General features: G+C 46.5%; 1 protein-coding gene across 1 annotated transcript in view; it reads right to left on the reverse strand.

The window, feature by feature from the left end:
- Positions 1 to 20,712, reverse strand: part of usp53a (ubiquitin specific peptidase 53a) — a 36,734-nt gene that overhangs the window by 15,675 nt on the left and 347 nt on the right. Inside the window, 10 exon segments of the mRNA XM_084487409.1 lie at positions 5 to 154; positions 1,350 to 1,518; positions 3,577 to 3,726; positions 6,154 to 6,300; positions 6,890 to 6,974; positions 7,559 to 7,641; positions 8,907 to 9,029; positions 10,607 to 10,741; positions 11,265 to 11,357; positions 12,865 to 13,605. Coding sequence (XP_084343535.1) covers positions 5 to 154; positions 1,350 to 1,518; positions 3,577 to 3,726; positions 6,154 to 6,300; positions 6,890 to 6,974; positions 7,559 to 7,641; positions 8,907 to 9,029; positions 10,607 to 10,741; positions 11,265 to 11,357; positions 12,865 to 13,008 — 1,279 coding nt within the window. The 5' untranslated portion in view covers positions 13,009 to 13,605.

Raw genomic sequence — 20,712 nt, forward strand, 5'->3', positions numbered from 1 at the left:
CTACCTGCTCCGCGCCCGCCGGTGGTGGTGTGGCCGCTGCCCCGGCTCAGTGTGGAGGTGGTCTTGGGCTTGGAGTAGTTGGAGCCCAGCAGGGCGTTGAGGTTCTCCTTGGTGAGGTCCAGCTGCCTCGGGCCCGGGAGCGGCGACTCAGAGCCTGGCCGGAGGGAACGGAAGGGAGAGCATGTATGAAAAAAGGCTTTTTCCTGTGGAGCCGTTTAAGTCATCATGAGACGGAATCAAACAGAAAACACTCTGGAGAGTTTTCCAGGATAAAATGGAATTGTTTCAGTGGGAGATCGATAGTGTCTTTTTGGGAAGGGACAGCCATGTGAAGCTATTCTATTTCACCATCGTGAATAGTTTTCCACACAAACGGAAGCCTCTCGTTCTTCACCGCATGCATCGAAGATTGTTCACAGGGAATGCGGGAAATGATTCACACAGCTTCCAAAAATATAAATAAAAAATAAATTAAAGTTCAAACAGAGAAACTACCAGCCAACTGTGCTGCAGATACATCAAACCAGCCTCAGTCACGAAGAAAACTTGGCACATACTCTCCTTCCCAACGTGTCCACAACACTCAACTTGAAATCCCCCTTATTAGTTAAAAATAGCACCTCCCTTTCCAGCATGCGTTAAAAGAGAAAGTAATTCATAATCCACTGATATAGCTATAGTTATATCGCCTGGGTTTGGCTTTTTTTCCTCCTTGAGTTTCCAAAGCGCTGACAACTCAGTCTTCCTCTTGGAAGCGACAGTGTCATCTCTGTGATATAAGATCAACCCCCGAGGCAGAAAGACACCAGAACATGAAACGTGAGAGAGCGGAGAGATCCGGTCGCGGGCCAGCCTCCCAATTAGAGAGTTAGCTGACTTTTGGTTTCCCCCACTAATGCAGTATTCATGCAGTAACACAAAGCCTGGGAGTAGGGGTGCTAACAAGGCGATGAATTAGGACCACGAGGAGGAACAGAAACACCTCCTAATGGGCGTGCTGGCGGGCACCAGAGCGAACCCTCCCAGGAGCTGGTTACCGTGGTCTTCGTTAACATATCACAGGGACCCCTCAAGCCATTACAGCAACAGGACATAATGAGTCCATGTTGTTCAGTGTGATGATAATGGAGCGTTTGATGCTCACTTTTGCCACCAACTCCAGTGCAAAACCAGATTAGAAACCAGCAGTGGAAACAGCCAAACAACATAGCAACTAGCAAATAACAAAGGTGTTCTCTAGCCTGGAGGGGGTATGACCAACTGGAAGCATTTTAGAGTAAAGTCCCTTACTCTCTGTCTGTCTGTCTGTCTGTCTGTCTGTCTCTGTGTGTGTGAGTGTGAGTGTGTACCTTGGGTCTTCCCGTTGACGGAGGTCTTGTAGTGGGCCTGGCTGCTGTCGGGCCGCGGGGCCTCGTCCACGGAGATGGCGCTGCCATCGGGGTTGGAGTAGAAGAGGAGCAGCGGCTGGAAGTGACCTTTGATGCACTTGGTGACTACGTCTTTCCACCGGGATCCGATCTGACACGCAGGGTCAGAGCACAGCGGGTGTGAATACACACACACACACACACACACAACACTAAAAAAAGTACCTCTTCAATGTGGGTGGGTCGTAGAAAAGAACCTCTCCAACATGGGCGTTAGATTTTAGATTTTAATCACGGGAGACGCGATTCCCGGGAAATCTGAATCTGATCAAGACTATTTCCTGATTCCCGGGAAAGGTTATGATGGGAAATAAAATAAAATACAAAGCGCAATGACTGCGCGTCTATTGTTGTCATACGGTAACGTTGATGGAGGCGAAACTCGAGCCCTGGGAAAGGAACGACACTAAAAAGAAACAGCGAAACGCTGATCCTCAGGAGCCGGTCCGTGGACTCCAGCCACGCCGGACACACACAACCACGGCGAACACACACAACCACGCACAGCCTTACTCTAGCCCCGGGAAAGGAGCGACACGGCGAAACGCTGATCAGTGTCCCCCTCGGAAGCGGGTCCATGGATTCCAACCACGCCGGACACAACTTATCTTTGAGTGATTATTCCCATTTACAGCTGCTGGCCAATCAGTTGCCAGCAGCCTGTTTACGTTACACAAAAGTACCTACTCCGCTCGCTTGGAACCTCGACGGAGGTAGTACTAAAAAAAGTACCTGGTACTAGGCACCAGGTACTTTTTTTGCCAATGGAAACGCAAAAAAAGTCGAGTCGAGCTGGTACTGTCGGTGGAAAAGCGGCATAAGTAATGAGACCAAAACAAAAAAAAGCTAGAACAGACACAAAACAAAAGCGAAAGTAAGTCGGAACACGGACCCAGAATTAACAAACATTGAAGAGTCTCAACGAGGACGGAGTGGAGAAAACGCAAAACAAAGGAAACAAGGGGGGCGTGATGGGAGCGGGACACGCAGGGAGATACACCCGTTCCATCATGTAGAGACGGTGCCTACATCCATACGCGCAGCTGGGCTGAGTAGCTTAGCCGCAATCTCGGCTATAAACCTGCTGGACTTCACAGACCATCCACCATGTGTTCAATCATAGTATAGACACGCGTTAGAGCCATGGCAGAGGTAGGTGCACACGCAGCACTTGTTAATGGACCGATGACCCACCCGCCTGCACGCTGACGGAGGCAGCAAGGGTGGGCCCCGCGCACACACAGGGAACGCATGACTCCCTGAGAATCGAACGCACACTGCACTTGACAAGTTGCAGACACACACAAAACAATGAAGAAATCGCAGGTTGGTTGCCGCTGACGATACGGAACAATCACGGAAGTTGTGCTTCAGCGGCGGGCATCTGGTGTGTTGTAATTAGGGATACCGTGTCCGGGGTCTCTGGAAATCAATAATAGATTGTTTGCATTATGCAATAACGTTAACCCCCCCGGGGGCCGGATCATCAGGGGCCGTGGACGCGTGGGCGGGGGATTGATATTGAGAGAACGAGAGCACAGAGCGCTGGTATGGTGCCCATCATGTGGCCTCTCCGCATTCGCTCCGTTAAACAAGGGACGGTTCGTTTTTCGGGAAGGCTAAGGGCTCATTAACGACATTTTAGGCGTCTGAAGTCAAAGTGAGTAAATATTTGTGTCCTTTTCTTAGAAATTACGGGTTTCCGGGAACCCAAGACAGATAGTGAATTAAAACACAAGAGAAAGGCCAGTGTCGAGAGATTATTTTCAGCATGGGTGGCCCCAGTGGGAATCAACCCCCTAACCCTAGCAGTATTAAAGCCTTGCTCTACCGACTGTGGACGACCGGCCCACAAGATTGTGATTTTCCGGAGCACGGCGAGACCGCTGCCTCATCTGGCCCCTCTGCAACGTGACCACGACCAAAAGCTCAATATGTTGTGTCCGTATTCATTATGTTGTTTACATTTTCATTTAACCATCATTCACACATTCACACAACGGCGGTGTCAACCATTGTAGGGCGACAGCCAGCTCGTCAGGAGCAGTCAGGGTGTAGGCACCGGGGATCGAACTAGCAACCTTTCGGTTACAAGTCAACCGGCTCTACCCGCTGAGCTACATCAACGGTACGTTGTGCCCTCCCTCACCTCTTTGACGGTGGCGTCGTCGAAGAAGACCCATTTGGAGGACTTGGTGTGGAAGGCGAAGGAGCAGTAGTGACGGCTGGAATAGCAGATCATGGCCACCAGTAGAAGCTCTCCTTTCTTGGCCTGCTCATCCGTTACCCTGTAGAAGAGCTACACACACACACACACACACACACACACACACACACACACACACACACACACACACACACACACACACACACACACACACACACACACACACACACACACACACACACACACACACGTTAATAACGAGGCCTTCACCAGTGGTCTGAAGTGAGCTCTTAATAAAGTCAGAGGCCGACTGAGTTATGTTTGTAGAGATAAAGAGTCCATTCCCTGGTTTGTTTTCCCCTGCTGGGGGGCAGAATACTAAGAACCAAATGAAGACATTCTTAAAACCACTTGACCGAAATGTCAACAAACTGCTCAAGCAAAGACAAACTTAAGTCTGACTGTCTTTGAATGCGTTAACTTTGTCACAAAGTTATTTATTCAACCGCGGAAACTCATCTGCCTTACTAAACTGCCTGGCTCATAAATCAACAGTTTTTCTCATTGTTGTTGTTGGGATTATGGTTAGTCAATCTAAATTACATAACATGAATGTCAAAGTTCCTCAGCAGACAAATCACACGATTAAACAAAAGAATGAAAAGTACACCTCAGACTCGTGTAACGTACCCCACACCAACACGTCTCCCTCCCACCCACTTGCAATCTCTCGCACGCCCGGTTCACCTCACCGAGAACAATGAACTCCAAGACCCGAGAGAGAGAGAGAGAGAAAAGGAGAGAGCGAGTGAGAGTAAGAGAGAAAAGGAGAGAGAAAGAGAGAAAAGGAGAGAGAGAGCGAGAGAGCGAGAGAGAGAGAGAAAAGAAGAGAGAAAAAGAGTTAGCGAGACGGCGAGAGAGAGAGAGAGCGAGAGCAAGAAAAGCAGAGAGAGAGAGAGAAAGAGAGGGAGAGGGAGACTTCCTTTAACACTCCATAAAGTCACATGAAACGTCCCCTCATGAATCAAGGCCTTTGTGGAACAACTGCCTGTGCTGGGAAGCATGTAAGCATTGGTGGTGGTGGTGGTGGTGGTGGTGGCGTGTAAGGAGGGGGGGAGGGGAGGCCGCAGACAAATCTATGTGTAGGAATGTTTTTCGAAACATGGAGAGAGAGGCGCAAGAGGAGGGTGCTGTCAAGTGCCATAACCCTACTGGCCCGCTGAGGTGTTACGCAACGTGTTGTGCACCATTGATTTTTTTTTTTTCCCCTCTCAAAAAAGGTCCACTAAACAACACAGTGACCTGGCCTGATCCAACGCTGGACTTTTGGACGACAACAGTGTTTCCTGCATACTCAGAGTTAAATACTTATTGAATGACGCTCTCTGTAATATTGCCTTTGATGCTCAGATAATCCCGCCTCCTCAGTGTCCGCTCTGTGTTAGTAGTTATCCGACACAGCTTTATAGAAAGCAGAAGCAGATCCCGTTAAATTAGGCACAAACTCTTACGCAAGCTCCCATAGTTTGTTGTGTTTTGTTGTTGTTTCTAATTCTCAATAAGAAAAGGACGTGTGTGCGCACACGCGCACACACACACACACACACACACACACACACACACACACACACACACACACACACACACACACACACACACACACACACACACACACACACACACACAGTGTTACGGGAAGGGGAGTTTATATTTTTTGACAAGCTGACCCAGGGCCAGCAGTGTCCTTTTTGATCCGCGCCGGCCAACTGGGCACAGGGTGTTGGCTGCTTATGCAACGGCCCCTACTTACTAAGAAACAAATCCAGGCTTTAATTTCCCGCATATGCTCCGCTTCATCACAATAAACACAGCGAGGAGCGGCACTTTTGAAGCAGTAACTGAAAAAATAAATGATAAACTAAGCAAAAACCACAGGACCTAGCATAGGGACGCTGGATTACAGCGGACCACAAAACCTCTGTACGTTATGCCCGGGTTGTGGAATGGTTGTGGTGTGTAGAGTTTAAATGTTATGCTTAACAACTGTACTTGAGTCTACTTTGGTCAGTGCAGTCATTAGCCGATTCAAACTTTTAGAAAACTTTTTCGGGTTGCTTTTGTTCAGCAATTTTCTTTTTCAACCTTTAGAAAATAGTCCCGAATATCTACCAAGAAAAGCAACAACAACAAATATATGCTGAACACCAAAATAATTACAGTCATGGTGAGCACACACACACAGTGTTACGGGAAGGGGAGTTTATATTTTTTGACAAGCCTTAGCCAGGGCCAGCAGTAGCTCAGGAGGTAGAGCGGGTTGACTTGTAACCAGAGGGTTGCTAGTTCCATCACCGGCTCCTCCTAGCTGAGTGTCGAGTTGTCCCTGAGTAAGACGCCTCACCCTAACCGCTCCCGTCGAGTTTGGCGGTCGCCTTGAATGGCTGACACCGCCTTCGGTGTATTAATGGTTGTACAGTACGTCGCTTTGGACAAAAGTCTGCTTAATGCCCTAAATGTAAAAGTCAAAAGTCAAATGGAGCCAACTGCCGCCGCGCTCACCCCAGAGAGGTTGAGGTGCGGGCCCAGGGAGCGGATCACGTCCTCCGTGAGGTCCGACTGGTCCGAGTCCCACACAAAGCCAATGGTCACGATCTGCGGGGAGTTCATGAGCACCCGCCGGATCTTGATCCTCTGGCCGCAGTTGCTCTGGGCACAGGAGAGAAGGCCGGAGAATACATTAGAGAGAGACTGAAAGACTACATTACCCAGGGTGCAGTGCATGTCTCGGTGAACTAGGACGACCCCCTTGAAACTTTACAAGGTGTCCAGGAAAAGAAAACGGACTGAGTTGAGAATTTTACAAGGACGCTTTTTGGCCGTTGTTCCTGTCTAATAAAAGTCAGACAACCGAACAAAATATGGTTTCTGGAATACTGACCTAATATTTACCATTTAGTAAATTATCAGGCCCAGTTATCAAAAGTGTATATGTGTGTCTGTGTGTGTCTTTGTGTGTGTGAATTCAGATACAGGGTTGATGACACAAAAAAGTGCCAAAATAGGCTTTTCCTTGAAAGCGTCTACTAACAGTTCAAAGGTCATATAGAGACAGGAAGGGGGTAGGAATCAAGCTGTAGAATGCAAGACATCGACCACTGAACCAAATACCCTCTGCCCGGGAGTTTCCTCAGTATAAACCCGCCAGACAGATGAATGGTTCTGTGAGTTTGGAAAAACTCACAGTGCATCTGCAATACTAAAGCCATGAATCTGGAGGGGTGGGTTATTTGCTTACGGGACAGTTGCGCAGGTCCCCGATGGTGCTGGCAGCCTGCAGTAGTTCCCCGAATGACTCATCCCTCCGCTGGTACACCTGTTGGCTGGGTAACAGGAGGAGAGAGGGAGGGAGGCGTGGGCGAGTCAATAAGCAGAAACCACACAGAGCAGCGAGCATTGCATTGCGTTGTACACATAATTGCTTCTTCAATTATTTTCGAAGAACATAAATTGCTCATAAGAAACATGATAGTATACATGTTTTCTTTCAGTATTTATTAAGCTTGTTTTGTCAAAGTAATTTGCATTGACAGACACTGCACACTGCATCTACGTCCATGAACATACACTGATAAAGTTTCTTCTTTTCAAAGTGTTAGAGAGTGTCACTGAAGTGTGTAGAAAACACATAAACAAACAACCCGTGCTGGGAACACACATGAAGGGCACACCACGGGAGGAGTGAGGACAGAGGAAACACAAGACCGAGGAGAATGTGGCCAATCTCCAAATCAGAAGCTCAGGAGGGAGATGGCACATGAAACACTTAAAATGGGACGGTCGTGTAATGCTTCTCCCACCCAATCGTGAGCCTCATTTCCCCCTGTCCATTCTGCCCCACATAACAACGTTAACTTTTCAGTGGCGGCGGCGGAGGCGGAAGAGGAGCAGACCCGCGCTGTCTTACCAGAGGGCCGTGGTGGAGACGTAATGCACCAGCTGGGTGAAGGGATGGGGGTCTGAGGACGCCCCGCAGCTACGGCACACAGACTGGGGAGGGAAGGGGAGAGAGACATAAAGAGATAGACAGGGGACGGGAGAGAGGAAAAGAGAGTGGGAAAAGCCGCAGGGAAACCAAAAAGGGAAAGTAGGCAGGCAGAGAGAAACACAGACAGACAGACAGACAGAGAGAAACAAACAGAAAGAGACAGAGACATGGAGAGAGAGAGAGAGAGAGAGAGAGAATGAGGGACAAAACATAAACACAAAAAACATGTTAGCATGGAGCTGCCGGGTACACATTATCAAGTACTTAATGTGAAAGCGCTCCCGGTGTACAACACTCTGGGTGGTTGGTTACAGTCTGGGTGCACGCAGAGGGCAGCAGTGGTGTGGGTGTGAGTAAATAGGACATGGCAACGGCCCGAGACTTTGTGATTATGTTTCTGAGCCTGGTAACGTGGGCCGATGTCCACAACAGCGAGAACAGAGACCATGATGCACCACTTCACGAGACTCTCTCCTACAACGGCTCCCCCCGTGCTATGTGAACGCCATTATTTCCTTTTAATCACCGGATCATTCTCTTTGCAGGAGAAAACCTCAGAAAGTTGGATTTCGATGGAAGCTATTTCCATCACCACCACCCCCTGCCTCCCCACAATTCCAAAGCAGTTTGAAGTGTTTTGGACCGAACTGATAGCGGGAACTCCGTGAGGGATGACCATTGTGATGACGTTGTGGGGGCTCTCTGTGTGAGTGTGTCTTTGTGTGCACGAGTGTGTCTTTGTGTGCACGAGTGTGTTTGTGTGTGTGTGTGTGTGTGTGTGTGTGTGTGTGTGTGTGTGTGTGTGTGTGTGTGTGTGTGTGTGTGTGTGTGTGTGTGTGTGTGTGTGTGCCGGTGTGTACGCATGCGAGAGAGAGAGAGAGTGTGTATATGTGTGTACCCGCCGTAACTCATCCTGCATCGCTGATCTGAAGAGGGGAAGCTGGAAACACCCTCCCTTTTTCCAGAGGGCTAATCCAACCTCGGCGCGTGATGAATTACAACCCCACCGCCTCCGACAGTGATCCATGGGCCTTGGAGTGTGTGCGTGCGTGCGTGCGCGTGCATGTGTGTGTTCCTACCTGCTCGATGTCACAACGACCGAGTTGCCAGCGTAAACGTAGCAACCCGACATGAATATCACATCGCAAGTATTTAACACGGAAAAAAACAATCATACGCATCCTGGTGGTTACACCGACCAAATAACCGGGAAACCATTCCTCCATTTTGATCCTAGCTAACACGCGGCTAGGTGGCTAGGTCTCACCTGTTCATACAGGGTCATGGCGAACTTCTGGTGGGTGATGCAGGAGCGGGAGGTGCAGCTGTCCTTCTCCTTCTCCTTCTCCTCCGGGACGATGTGCAGGTGGATCTGCTGCAGGATGTTCTCCTGGAAGGACAGGCGGGAAGAACCGGCTTAGGCACCTGTTTAGGAAAACTAGGAAACTTTAAGTCATAAGGCTTTCCCTGCTCGTTGTCCCGACGGAAATTTGCACGTTAATTGCGAGGAAAGGGAAAAATAGAAACTTCTTGAAACAATTATGTGGAATCGCTTGTAGTTGATTGCTAGGCAACACCCTTGTTTTTGTTAATGGAAACCGATGATTCCAGTTGAGGAAAATGCAGCTCTGGCATTCAGCATTGATAGGCAGTTCAACTTTACTTTTTCTTTGAATAGTTCAAAGTTATCAGACAAAGAAAAAATAAACGCTTTTATTGTGAAGTCTGTGAATTCCTTTGGTACTAAAACAGGTTGCATGTAGCCACCGAAGTTAACCAGGGTGATTTCACAGTCACTTAATCACAGTCTGTGTCAGTCTGTGGGTCATAAATCCAGACGAGGGTCCGACCACAGCCAAGGCATTACCGGGATACTGCTCAAGAGCAAGGACCTGTGGAGGATTAATATTCCCCCATAAAGACCCTTGGCGTTCTCACCCGAGTTCACCACAGACTCCAACAATGTTTAGATTAGGGGGAGAAACCTCAGTGCGCACAGCGGGACGCAACAACCCCAGAGATGTTTTCACCTCAGCTTTAACTTAGGAACATGAAGCTTTTTGCAGATTTTACGCACAACAGGGGCGGCGAAAGATGGAATTTCTGTTTCCAATTAACTTTTCCCTTGTTTCGTCGATTACCGTTTCAGATCCGCCTTCTGTATCATACAAAGCTTTGTAATGAATTAGAATGCTTGTATGCTTCGATGAAAGGGGAATGAAATAACGTTGGCCCCGTGTATATATAACGATCACAACACAACATGCTTCATGGCATTAGCATCACGTTGCCAATTGCACAGCATCACCAGCTAGAGTGAACATGAAAAATTCAGACAGTAGCAGTAAGGAATGACCAGAGGCCTCTCAGGCAGGCTCCTGCTGATAAGAAAGAGATGCACATCGCAGAAGCAGAGGGAGAAAGAGAAAGAGGGAAAGAGAGAGCGAGATGGAGAGAGAGAGCGAGAGAGAGAGAGAGAGAGGGAGAGGTTCAAAGACTATTGCAGGGCTTACATAACGTGCCATGCTGGGCTTTCCTGGGGCAGTGTCCATGGCGATGATGCGAGCAGAAAGAGGGGTGGGGGTGGTGGGGAGAGAAGGGCAGGGAGGGAACGGGGGGGGGGGGGGGGGGTGAAGGGAGGGGGGAGTGTAGGGAGGGGAGGGGAGGATGCTCTTCATGTGCAGTCTCGGTGCAAGTGGGCAACAAGGCGACACAAAACCAACAAATAAACATCCACACACTCCCTTGGGCAGGGAGGGAACGGGGGGGGGGGGGGTGAAGGGAGGGGGGAGTGTAGGGAGGGGAGGGGAGGATGCTCTTCATGTGCGCAGTCTCGGTGCAAGTGGGCAACAAGGCGACACAAAACCAACAAATAAACATCCACACACTCCCTTCACTCCCTTCACTCCCACCCCCCCCCCCCCCCCACCCCCCCTTCCCCCCCCCCCCCCCCCCGGTTAAACTTACGAAGCACTCGGCGGCGTCGTCCATGAGGCCTAGCTGGAAGCGCTGCTCGTCCTTAAAGGTCTCGGCCAGGGCCAGCCGCAGGTTGTCCGAGGGCAGCGCACGCTCCCGGCTGTGCTGGAACTGGGAGAAGATGACCTACGCCCACAGAAGAAGAAGAAGAAGAAGAAGAAGAAGAGAAAAAGAGCCAGTGCACGCAAAACTGTTTGAGTTCCAGCTGAAACAGTGGGATCACTCGCTTTTTAAACATTGAATTTGTGATTTTCACTTTATTATTTGAAAGACGACCCATGGAGGTAAATGGGAGTCACGTTGTTTTAAAACGGCGTGAAGCACAACCAGCACAGGTGTGGCGGTGGCGGCTGTACTTTTTCCACTCGGTTTTTGTGAGACTCAAGAATTTTTTTGGGGATGTGAAAAGTCTAAAACATGATTTTGCACAGCCTTGAGCTTTGGGCTTCACGCTTCATCTACAATATGTCTCAGTTCATGTCTCAGTTCTATCGCAAAATCAACAGGCATGAGCTTGTGAAATCGAACAAGGGTAAACATGTGTGCAGATCTATCTGCCTGTGTCTGTCTGTCTGTCTCTGCCTGCCTGTGTCTCTCTGTCTGTCTCTGTCAGTGTCTGTGATCAATTATGCAGACGCCTCCTCCTCACCTTCAGCGCGCAGAAGATGCAGGATTCCCCGAGACAGTAGTGTCCGGGCAGCTGTCGCAGGCTGCGTCTGAAGATGTCCAGCTGCCACAGCACCTGAGCAGGAGGACGCACACTTCACTCAACTTGATTTGGTTTTCTCTTTGACACTCTTTTTCAAGAAAAAATGCCAGGAAATCTGATAAAGCTGTTATATAATAAATAAAAAAGAATTAGTGACTAGCTTATATAGTATCGTTAAGCGACACATCTAAAAGAGAAAATAGGGTCAAATGAACAGCACAAGCATGATTCATTGGCAATTAATAAATAGTTTGAATATGATATATTTTCCTGTATATTAATATACTTTTTCAGTTGAAATGTGCTTGAGTGGAAAAATTGCTCTATATAGATACATACATCTTGTTTTAGTTCCCCTTATTATAATGACTTATGTGGGACACACTTCATTATACAAAGCAACTCTTCAAATACACCCCTCTCATCTTATTCTCATCTTATTCTGGGACCAACTGCAAATCCACATAATAAGTTTAGTCTGGTCGTGGGGAAAGAGAGGGATGAGGACAAGGTCATGGTGGAGGAGGGAGGGGGGCTCCCAGAGAAACCATGGCCTGCAGGGTCGGTATCCACCACTCGGCCGTCGTTACCACGGTGACAGCTGACCCTGCCATGTGACTCACATTTCCCCTGGTGTGACCTCACTCCGGGCTTAACGCCGCAACCAACGGCTCACAGCGACCTTGGTGAACGTCATCCCCACTAGACCAACGAAGAAGAAGAGGCTAGGGCCGGTGACTAAGCGTGACTCTGGGTTTAGGACGGAGCGTAGAGAGAGGGATGAGTCAGGGGTGGGTGACTCTGGTGTTCAAACACAACGACAGGGCTGTCTCAGTCTCTCTCGCTCTCGCTATGGAGATTGTTGACACAAGGGCAAGACTAACGAGGGCAAACTGGATTTTCTTGCACTACTCTATTATGCAATGGCTTTGGTTTAAAACACTGGGGGTGGGGGAGGGATTGTTGTGGATTGTAAGTATCAGCTTCTGATCCAATACACTTCTGATCATGACTAATCCTCTAATACGCTAGGTTCAAAGGGTGTAGTTAATGCCTCACATGCCTGATGGTTCAAATAATAACACTACAGAATAAAAGGGTACATTCATTTATTTATTAGTCAACATAAGTTAATACAGTAATAAGGGGTAGTGGGTTAACCCTTACCCTATTCAATGATGTATTCATTAATACCTTAGTCAACATTAACAGCATTACCCTAGTAAACATGAACACAACTAGTAAATTATTACTAGACTATTAGTAAATATTAACTGTTAGTTAATGCTTATTACTTCATTAACTAATGTTAATTAATGGTTAATGAATGCACCCTTATTGTAGTTACCGTATAAGCATTATATGTATTTATGCAAGTATATATAAGTATAATAATTATTTTGTGTAATTACATCAATGAACCTCTGCCCTAAGCTCCATCTCCGATACATTGTTAAAGCGGCGAGGTCTTAACACCTCACCCTTAACCCTCTCAAAAGGCCCACTGCAGACCCCGTCTAGCGTGGGTAGGAGTCCCTACCTGCACGGCACTGTTGAGGAAGCAGCTGTTCTGGCCCGGCTCGTTCAGCAGGCCCTTGGTGGGCGCCAGGGACAGCATGCTGCCCGGCTGGTAGGACTTGGCGAGGTTGCCCCCGGGCTTCCTGAAGAACTTCACCCATGCCATTGGATAGAAGGGTCCGCCTTTTTAACAAAAATGATTCCAAAATAAAAAAAAAAAGGAGTCGGCTCTGTCGGGAGTTTGGCGGTCTGTCTGCTGAGGGGGATGCCTCGGCACCCCTCCCCTTTAACCTCCCCCTTACTCCCCTCCCCTGGGTTCCTGGTAGGAAGGGAAAGCCCTCGCCCAGCGGTCGGGGCTAGGTTACCCCAGTGTCTGCAGCGACGGGCGGTGTACACATGGACCTCTAGGCCCCCATCTTCACAGCGCAAGAGGGGGGGCTCCCGTCTGCGTAAAATGGTTATAATCTTCTCAGAATTAAATGAGATAAAATTAATCCAAAGACAAAAAAAATGAAAATCCCCGCCCCCGGCCCCAAAGGGAAAAACTTTGATCTATGAATAGATCCCTCTTGCAGTGCGTTTATTCTCTTGTTCTATTGCCGCGGCGCATGGCTTTAAGATCTGCTGGGGAGGGATGGTGAATCCCAGGCCGGGAGAGGATAGAGCCACAAGGCCTCGGTGAAGGAATCCATCAGTCTTCACTGAGCCGTTTCCACAGAGCAGGTCCTTCCCAGAGCATTGGATTGGGTAGATCAGTCAGGCTCTGCAAAAGAGAGAGAAAGTATTGTTTGAATTAGGGGTGGGAATCACTGGGTACTTCACAATATAAGAGGCAATAAATGGCCCACGATACCGATAATATTGAGATGCAGTGATTCTGCGATAATCAATATATTGTTAGACAATTGTCTAACAATACATAACGATATAAGTCTAACTATGAACAAAAAATTACAGTGAAAATGTAAAGTGCTGGATTTCTGTCATGTTCCAAACTGATTTTTTTTTTACTTGTTTTTGGCTAGTTAACTTCCGGTCAAGTTTCCCTCGGTCATGTGTGGAGCACCACCTCGAGGAGCGTTGATATTTGGCGCCAGTGTATCGATTCTGGTATCGCACGGAGAAGGGCGACGATAAATAACCGTATCGATCATTTTTCCAACCCCTAGTTTGAATACGCTGAATCAAAGTGAAAACCAATGTGAGTTTGCCATGGAGACTCATTGCACTATGCTTGGATGTCAAAGGCAGTCGATTTGTTAGTTGTATGGCAGGTTTGTTGTTATCAGGTTATGGGGTCATCACTTTAATGCCAGTTGTAGGTTAGATTGAGCAGAGATAACGTTTGGTTACACATTAACCTCGTCACTCACTCGGCACGGAATGTGTGTCAACAAACTTTTGTTTATATCCCAGAAACCATGAGGACATATTTTCTATTTGCTATAAATCCAACAAGAAAGCAATTACCCATAAGATTTGTAGGATTTGGTATGGTATGACAACAAATGCATTTTTATTTATATCTCAAGCAGCACAGCAAAATAAAATGTTATTGTTATTAATCATAATTTAAAAACAATAGTTTGTCATTTTGTCGTTTAAAAGACAAAAACAAAGTATGATCCATGATCTTAATAGTCTCACTCACTTGCCAAATGTATTAAAAGTATTCCACACCAAAAAAGTAAATCAGGGATAAACAGTGTGTCCAAAATCCAGACTCGAAACCCTTTTATAGTTATACCACAAGGATGTGACTCATAAAGTTGTGACACAATAAAGAGTGTACGTGTTTGCATGACTATTCCAAAAAGGACAAGTAGTCTGAAGTCTCAACAAACGACTTCCGACAAGGTTAGGATGAGACAACTTTGGGAACACTCTCACAAACAAAGGATCGTTCCTTCCATTGCCGTCCCTGGAAACAGACAACAGTTTCACCCAAAACCAGCCGGACCGCATACCACAGACGCCACTGACACATTCCTAAGACGTTGTTTTTGGTGTTCCTGAACGTGCAGCAGCCTATGCACAAACCTAGCCCAGCAACATTTGAAAACACAAGTGTTTGTGTAATAATTTCTATCTCGAGTGTACAACAGTGTTACACTTTGTGACTGGACACCATGGCAACAGCATTCAGAGGCAATCGGTTAGGCTTAGGGTTGCTTAAGGGCCGCTATCTTTGGGATTAGCACCAGCGGCTGGATGGACAGGTAGAATAATGCAGAGTCATTGCGTTGTCCACCCATCATTGGGAACGAGAACAAGACTGACATGTCACCATTATTAACTTCAATAACCGCTGATCGATCGCGTTGTAACAACGTTATTCAACAAAGCCAAAATGATTATGTTTATTCATTAACTATTTAAATACTTCTTTAACTCTCATTCACCAACACTAAATAGGCCACTGGATTATGCATTGTTATTGGTAAACACATGGCACACAACTATGACTCCCATTGCACTCGTGACCATCCCTGGAAGGAGGGATCCCAACTCTGTGTTCCACCATTTTTTCTTGCCCTCTGTGGGGCTAGTGAGGGGGGTGTCATACATAAGGCTTTCCTTTGAGAATGTACCGTTGATTAAGGGCTATATAAATGAAATGGAAATAAACATAAACAGTATACAATTACAGTTAATCAAGCATATATCAACATCTTAATTTGATGCAACTGTATTTGGTCTACCTTCTGTCAAATCGGAAGCTGTTCTCCTCAACAGACATAAACAGAGAGACATCCATTGTCTTGGGTTGAGCTCACTCTTACAACCACAGTGATAAACATAGCTCTCCCATCCCAATTATAGACCTTTGTTTATTTTACTTCATCTATTCTCTGCAGAATGATGGAAAATGTCCAATATCCGACGGTGCTGCTTAAAACCATATAAAAATTTGTTTTTAAATTTAAAAAGGGTGAAAATTATTAATTGTCCCTGACAGTATTGTCCCTGACAGTAAGGGAAAAGTTTCTGTGAATCAAAGGCATTGTCATGGATCTGCCTTCATTGACACAAAACTACACACGGAACAAAACGATTTGGTCCCTTGTGTAGTAATGGCGCCATGTCTTGTGTTGCTGCGACTGCTCTGAAATTCAATTCAGAACTTGAGCAGAAAATGAGTGCCATTAGCTTGTTGCTAGCGGAAGTGCAAGCATGGTTCTACTCCCATACATGGGCACAATAAATATGATGCTAGGTGGCTAGGCTGGTGTTAAACCCCAGCTCAAAGGCCCTCGGTTCAATCCTTATGTACTCACCCCGACCTACTCCCTAATGCAGGTAGGGTGTATCTCAATCCACTGCAAATCCTTTTGGATTAAAGTGTCCTTATCATCACTTTTTATAAGTGGGGTTACACAACGCTGGAGAATCAGTTCAATTCCACTTTACCATTATCACCATGTTTTTTATGCATATTGTGCTTAGTCTCCACTCTGGAGAGAATATTATGTTCCTGCACTATTCACCCTTAAAACCACAGAAGAAGAAATTAATAATAGGAGTCAAAAAATAAGAATACAAACGGGAACTAAAGAGTTCAGAAGTTCCCTGAAACAAACTAACTAAATGAACACCACAAGTCAGCACATTGCCAGACACATCTTTAGCAAGTGGTCCTGGGCCATGTTTACTAAAGAGACTCACTCCACTGTTGTCCCCTCCTCTCCTCAAGTGGAAAACACTAAGGCAAGCAGCTCAGATTAATCAACCCCACAGCCTCTCAGCAGTTTTGACGCGTCCGTATGGCATCACAGACGTGGACGTCTCCCTCGCAAAGCCACAGGGAGCCCGGGATGCTCTAATTGATCCATCAGTGATCCCGTGATGGATAGCCATATTAAGAAGCGTTTAATAACTCCCTTTGATATGGGCTGGGCCACACCTCTGTGATGGATCGATGTGTCATAAACAGGAACAGTACGGACTCCGTATGCACGCGATGAATACATATGAAGACATTATGCACCATGTCGTGAAAAGGGACATTACGAAATGGAGAAACCGTACGCGAAAGAGATAACAATTCAAATTGTTGTCATATCCCAACCACAAATGACCAATGACAAGTCTAGTAAGCATCAAAACATTCTGAGTATTTCATATCTGTTAATGGAGATAGATTGCCTGAATACTGCATAAGCAGCACAAATCAATTCTCAAACATAGAAAAAAGTAACTAAACTCAGGGAAGATAAGGAAAACGATTGTGACGGTCTACTGAAATGCTAATGACAGCTTTAGACACATTGTATTTTGAATTGAAGTGTGTAATCTATTTATTTACAGGAAGAAAATCTACATTTGTGGCATGGTACATATGTGGTTTCTGTAGGATAAACAGGTAAACAAAAAAGAGTTTGCTAGTTTGGACCACATCATACTCCCACAATAATGAGCTTAATTTACGTGGTAATTACAGTATATTACTTGGACACATTATCCTACACTGTACGACATAAGGTTTGAGCATTACATTTTTCAACTGCCAAAAATGAACCCTAAAACTAAGATCTTCAAATGCAGCAGTGAATCACGTTTTGTTTCATAAAACCAGATGTTCTGCTTCCTTATGATGCTACCATAGGGGAGTCAAAGATTTCAACTGTCCTTTTAACACTTCCCTGAAGCCCTTAGCACATCCAAATGCTCTCATGTTGTCGGTGGCTTAATTCACCATGATCATAATAATAAAACACATAGCCATTAGTTCTAACGTTGATGTGAGATCTAATCTCCTGTAGCAAACCACCAAACTTGCCCATTGGGGAGACAGGGCTTACAGTAGCCTCTCCAGAAGTGCTTTCAAGGCAGATCAATACATCATCCCATTGAGAGCTCACACACTGCCCACCTGCATGGCAGCCAAGAGGGCTTTCCTCCCCATACCATTCCACCCTGCTGTTGAGAGGTCCTCTCCACACCACAGGCAACCACAGCATCAACAGATGATAGTGACATTCTTACTACCTACCAATATCCACAAATAATGTTCATAACTTGAAATATGGTTATCCACAGCTGCTCTGTGAAAACAGAATAATATTGTATGTTGTACATCCTGGCACTTAAGAATAGTACTTAGCATCGTGTGGTGTCTTATCCTAGCTATCTTTGTTTTGTACGGGGAATGGGTTAACCTAACAATTGTTGGTGCTTGGCACTTGATTCTATGAACATCCTTACTGTACCGACAGCCATATATTGTTGTTTTGCTTCTTCTGACAAATGTACTTATTGTAAGTCGCTTTGGATAAAAGCGTCTGCTAAATGCCCTGAATGTAAATGTTATAACAGATGGAAGAAAAGTCTTTCATGAGGGGAGTGAGAAAAAGAGCGAGCCAAACATCGACCCGATAAAGAGACACTAATTAAATTAGCATCCCACGTGTAGCGCGGCCATCTTTTATTTTTAAGGAGAACCGATGCAAACTCTGCACCGCTGATCGACCCAGGTAAAGCGAGCAGATAATGAAGATGGCGTTTGGGGTGGCTAAAAATAGACTCACAACAGCTTTGAGGCAACACGCCTCACTGGTGGGGAGAGTCAGGGTGGTGGTCTCACACACACACACACACACACACACACACACACACACACACACACACACACACACACACACACACACACACACACACACACACACACACACACAGAGGGGGGGGTCTTTTACAGATGTCTTCGGCCCATTAGCTCGGGTCACTATTTAAGCTGATTCTTACACTACCAAGTTAGAAAACCGGAGAGAGGGGGGCAAGGCCAGGCTGTTCTAAGGTTCAATGGGGTAGAACAGAACCCCCCACACCAACCCCGCCCCACCCATCTTCAAATCAAAACACGTCTGCATTGTGTAATTGTTGAGACTATAAATCACAGCTTAAGAGGTGACGAGAGACAGTACATATAAGTGTGTTTTGGTTGCCCATGGATGTTCCCCCATGACACATGTACAATACAGGAATAACAACAAGAGCCCACCAACCTACGACCATGTCTTTGCTTTGTGTTCAGCGTGAAATATAAGTCTTAAAAAGACAGTCAAACCTGTTGGGTAAACATTCCCTAGTGCCTGAGGGGGGGGGGGCTGAGGGGTGACCTTGCGGCAAACCCCTAAACGACGGTAAACCTTGTTACACTCCCTACAGACATACAGACGGACAGACCTACACACAGGGCTTTAGACCCCTGGGAAAAAACAATGCAGCAACGGCCGTTTCCTGAGCGGGCTTCCTGCTCCAAGGGCCGCATGTGTGTGCGTCCACAGCACACACCACTTTCCACACACACACACACACACACACACTTTTGAAACTTACCAGGACACCCACTCTGCACTGAGTCACCGCCACGCTTCCGCGTGCGACTCAGCCAACGGGAGGGAGAAGATGAGCGAGCGCACATGTTCTTGGACCGGCAAGCAAAAACGAATTTAACTGAAACATAACAAGCCACTAGTTGGCTCTTCAAACTGTTTTCTAGATGTCTCCGGACTCGGCGTGCCAGTAAATGTCGCCGTGACACTGTCACTGCTGCTTCTCCAAATCCCCAGGATTCATTGAATAATAAAATAAGCAGTTTAAAAGTCACGCCAAGAAAGTGACTCATTATGAAAGTCAGGAATCACAGCGTGGACTCATTCTGAACCGAGACCGTCCCTGAGAGGAGCGTTCTGAATAAGTACTTCTGACTGAACAAACACATTTATATTGGCTCAGCTCACTGAATGTTCCCTCAATGGCTGTTCTAATCTTGCAATCCAAAACATAAACAACACCATTTCTGCCTCTTTGATCCCAGAGTCAACCGTTATCACTCAAAACTAGTGGTATTGTTTTGTTGTTGTATTGTTGTTTAAAACATTGTGACTTAACATCCAGCGGCTCTTTAAATAAAAGGACAAGCAGGAGGCTGCATACTTCTCCTTAAACCATGGTCTGTGTCGCCGTTCCATCACTAAAGTGCTGATTTGTGACAAGTGTGTCAAAAAGGCTATTATTGAATGCAGCCGGCCTGCGCCGCACATTCTCGTCACATTCTTGCCAACGGTTTTGAATGTACCATACCGTAAACCTGTCAGCAAGGCACTAGGTTAGAAAGGTTTATGTACATGGCTGGAAATGGCCACGTTTAGCTGTAACAAAAAAGGTTGTGTTTTGCTTATTAGGTAAAAAGATGTTTAGATATATATAAAAAGGCAGTTACTCTGTTTAGTTCTGTCTCTCCTGATCTTATGGCAGGATGCATTAACATAGCTCAAATGTAAATCATATGTAAAACAACTTAAAGGACAGCAGACATTACAACACGGCACACAGCAGACATTACAACACGGCACACAGCAACACACAAAGTGGTGACAGCAAGTCAACAGCGAGCCCCTTAACCACACGCAACTTCCCAAACACCAGACAACTCCACATCATCTCCCACTCCCATAGATGTGTCAGCTATGGTAATACAGTATTTTCCAGGTGTTTTGTATTCATCATTTTTGCATTCATAAGCAATCATGCACCTCATCACCATACTGAGCTAGCTTTCGCTTCAGCTTTCACCAAACCCAGGAGACCCAGTCCACAGCAACAGTTCAGCATCCCACCTCCGCCTACCGGACCACGAGCCGGCTGGAACGACCCCCAGCTGTGGATATCAACCCTTACGCTGCCCATTAATCCAACTAAATGACATAATGACAACACGGTGCAGAGGCTACCTGGTGTCTGTGTTTGTGGGCCTACCTAGCTTCCGTCTCACCTGAGTCTCAGGTGAGCGTTTCCGCTGCGCGCGACGCGGACCCACACGTCGACAGAAAAAAAAAAAAAACACTCCGGAAAAAGTTCAAAGTAAAAA

The sequence above is a fragment of the Micromesistius poutassou genome, assembly GCF_964030765.1.
Source record: "Micromesistius poutassou genome assembly, chromosome: 23".
In the NCBI taxonomy this organism is placed as follows: Eukaryota; Metazoa; Chordata; class Actinopteri; order Gadiformes; family Gadidae; genus Micromesistius; species Micromesistius poutassou.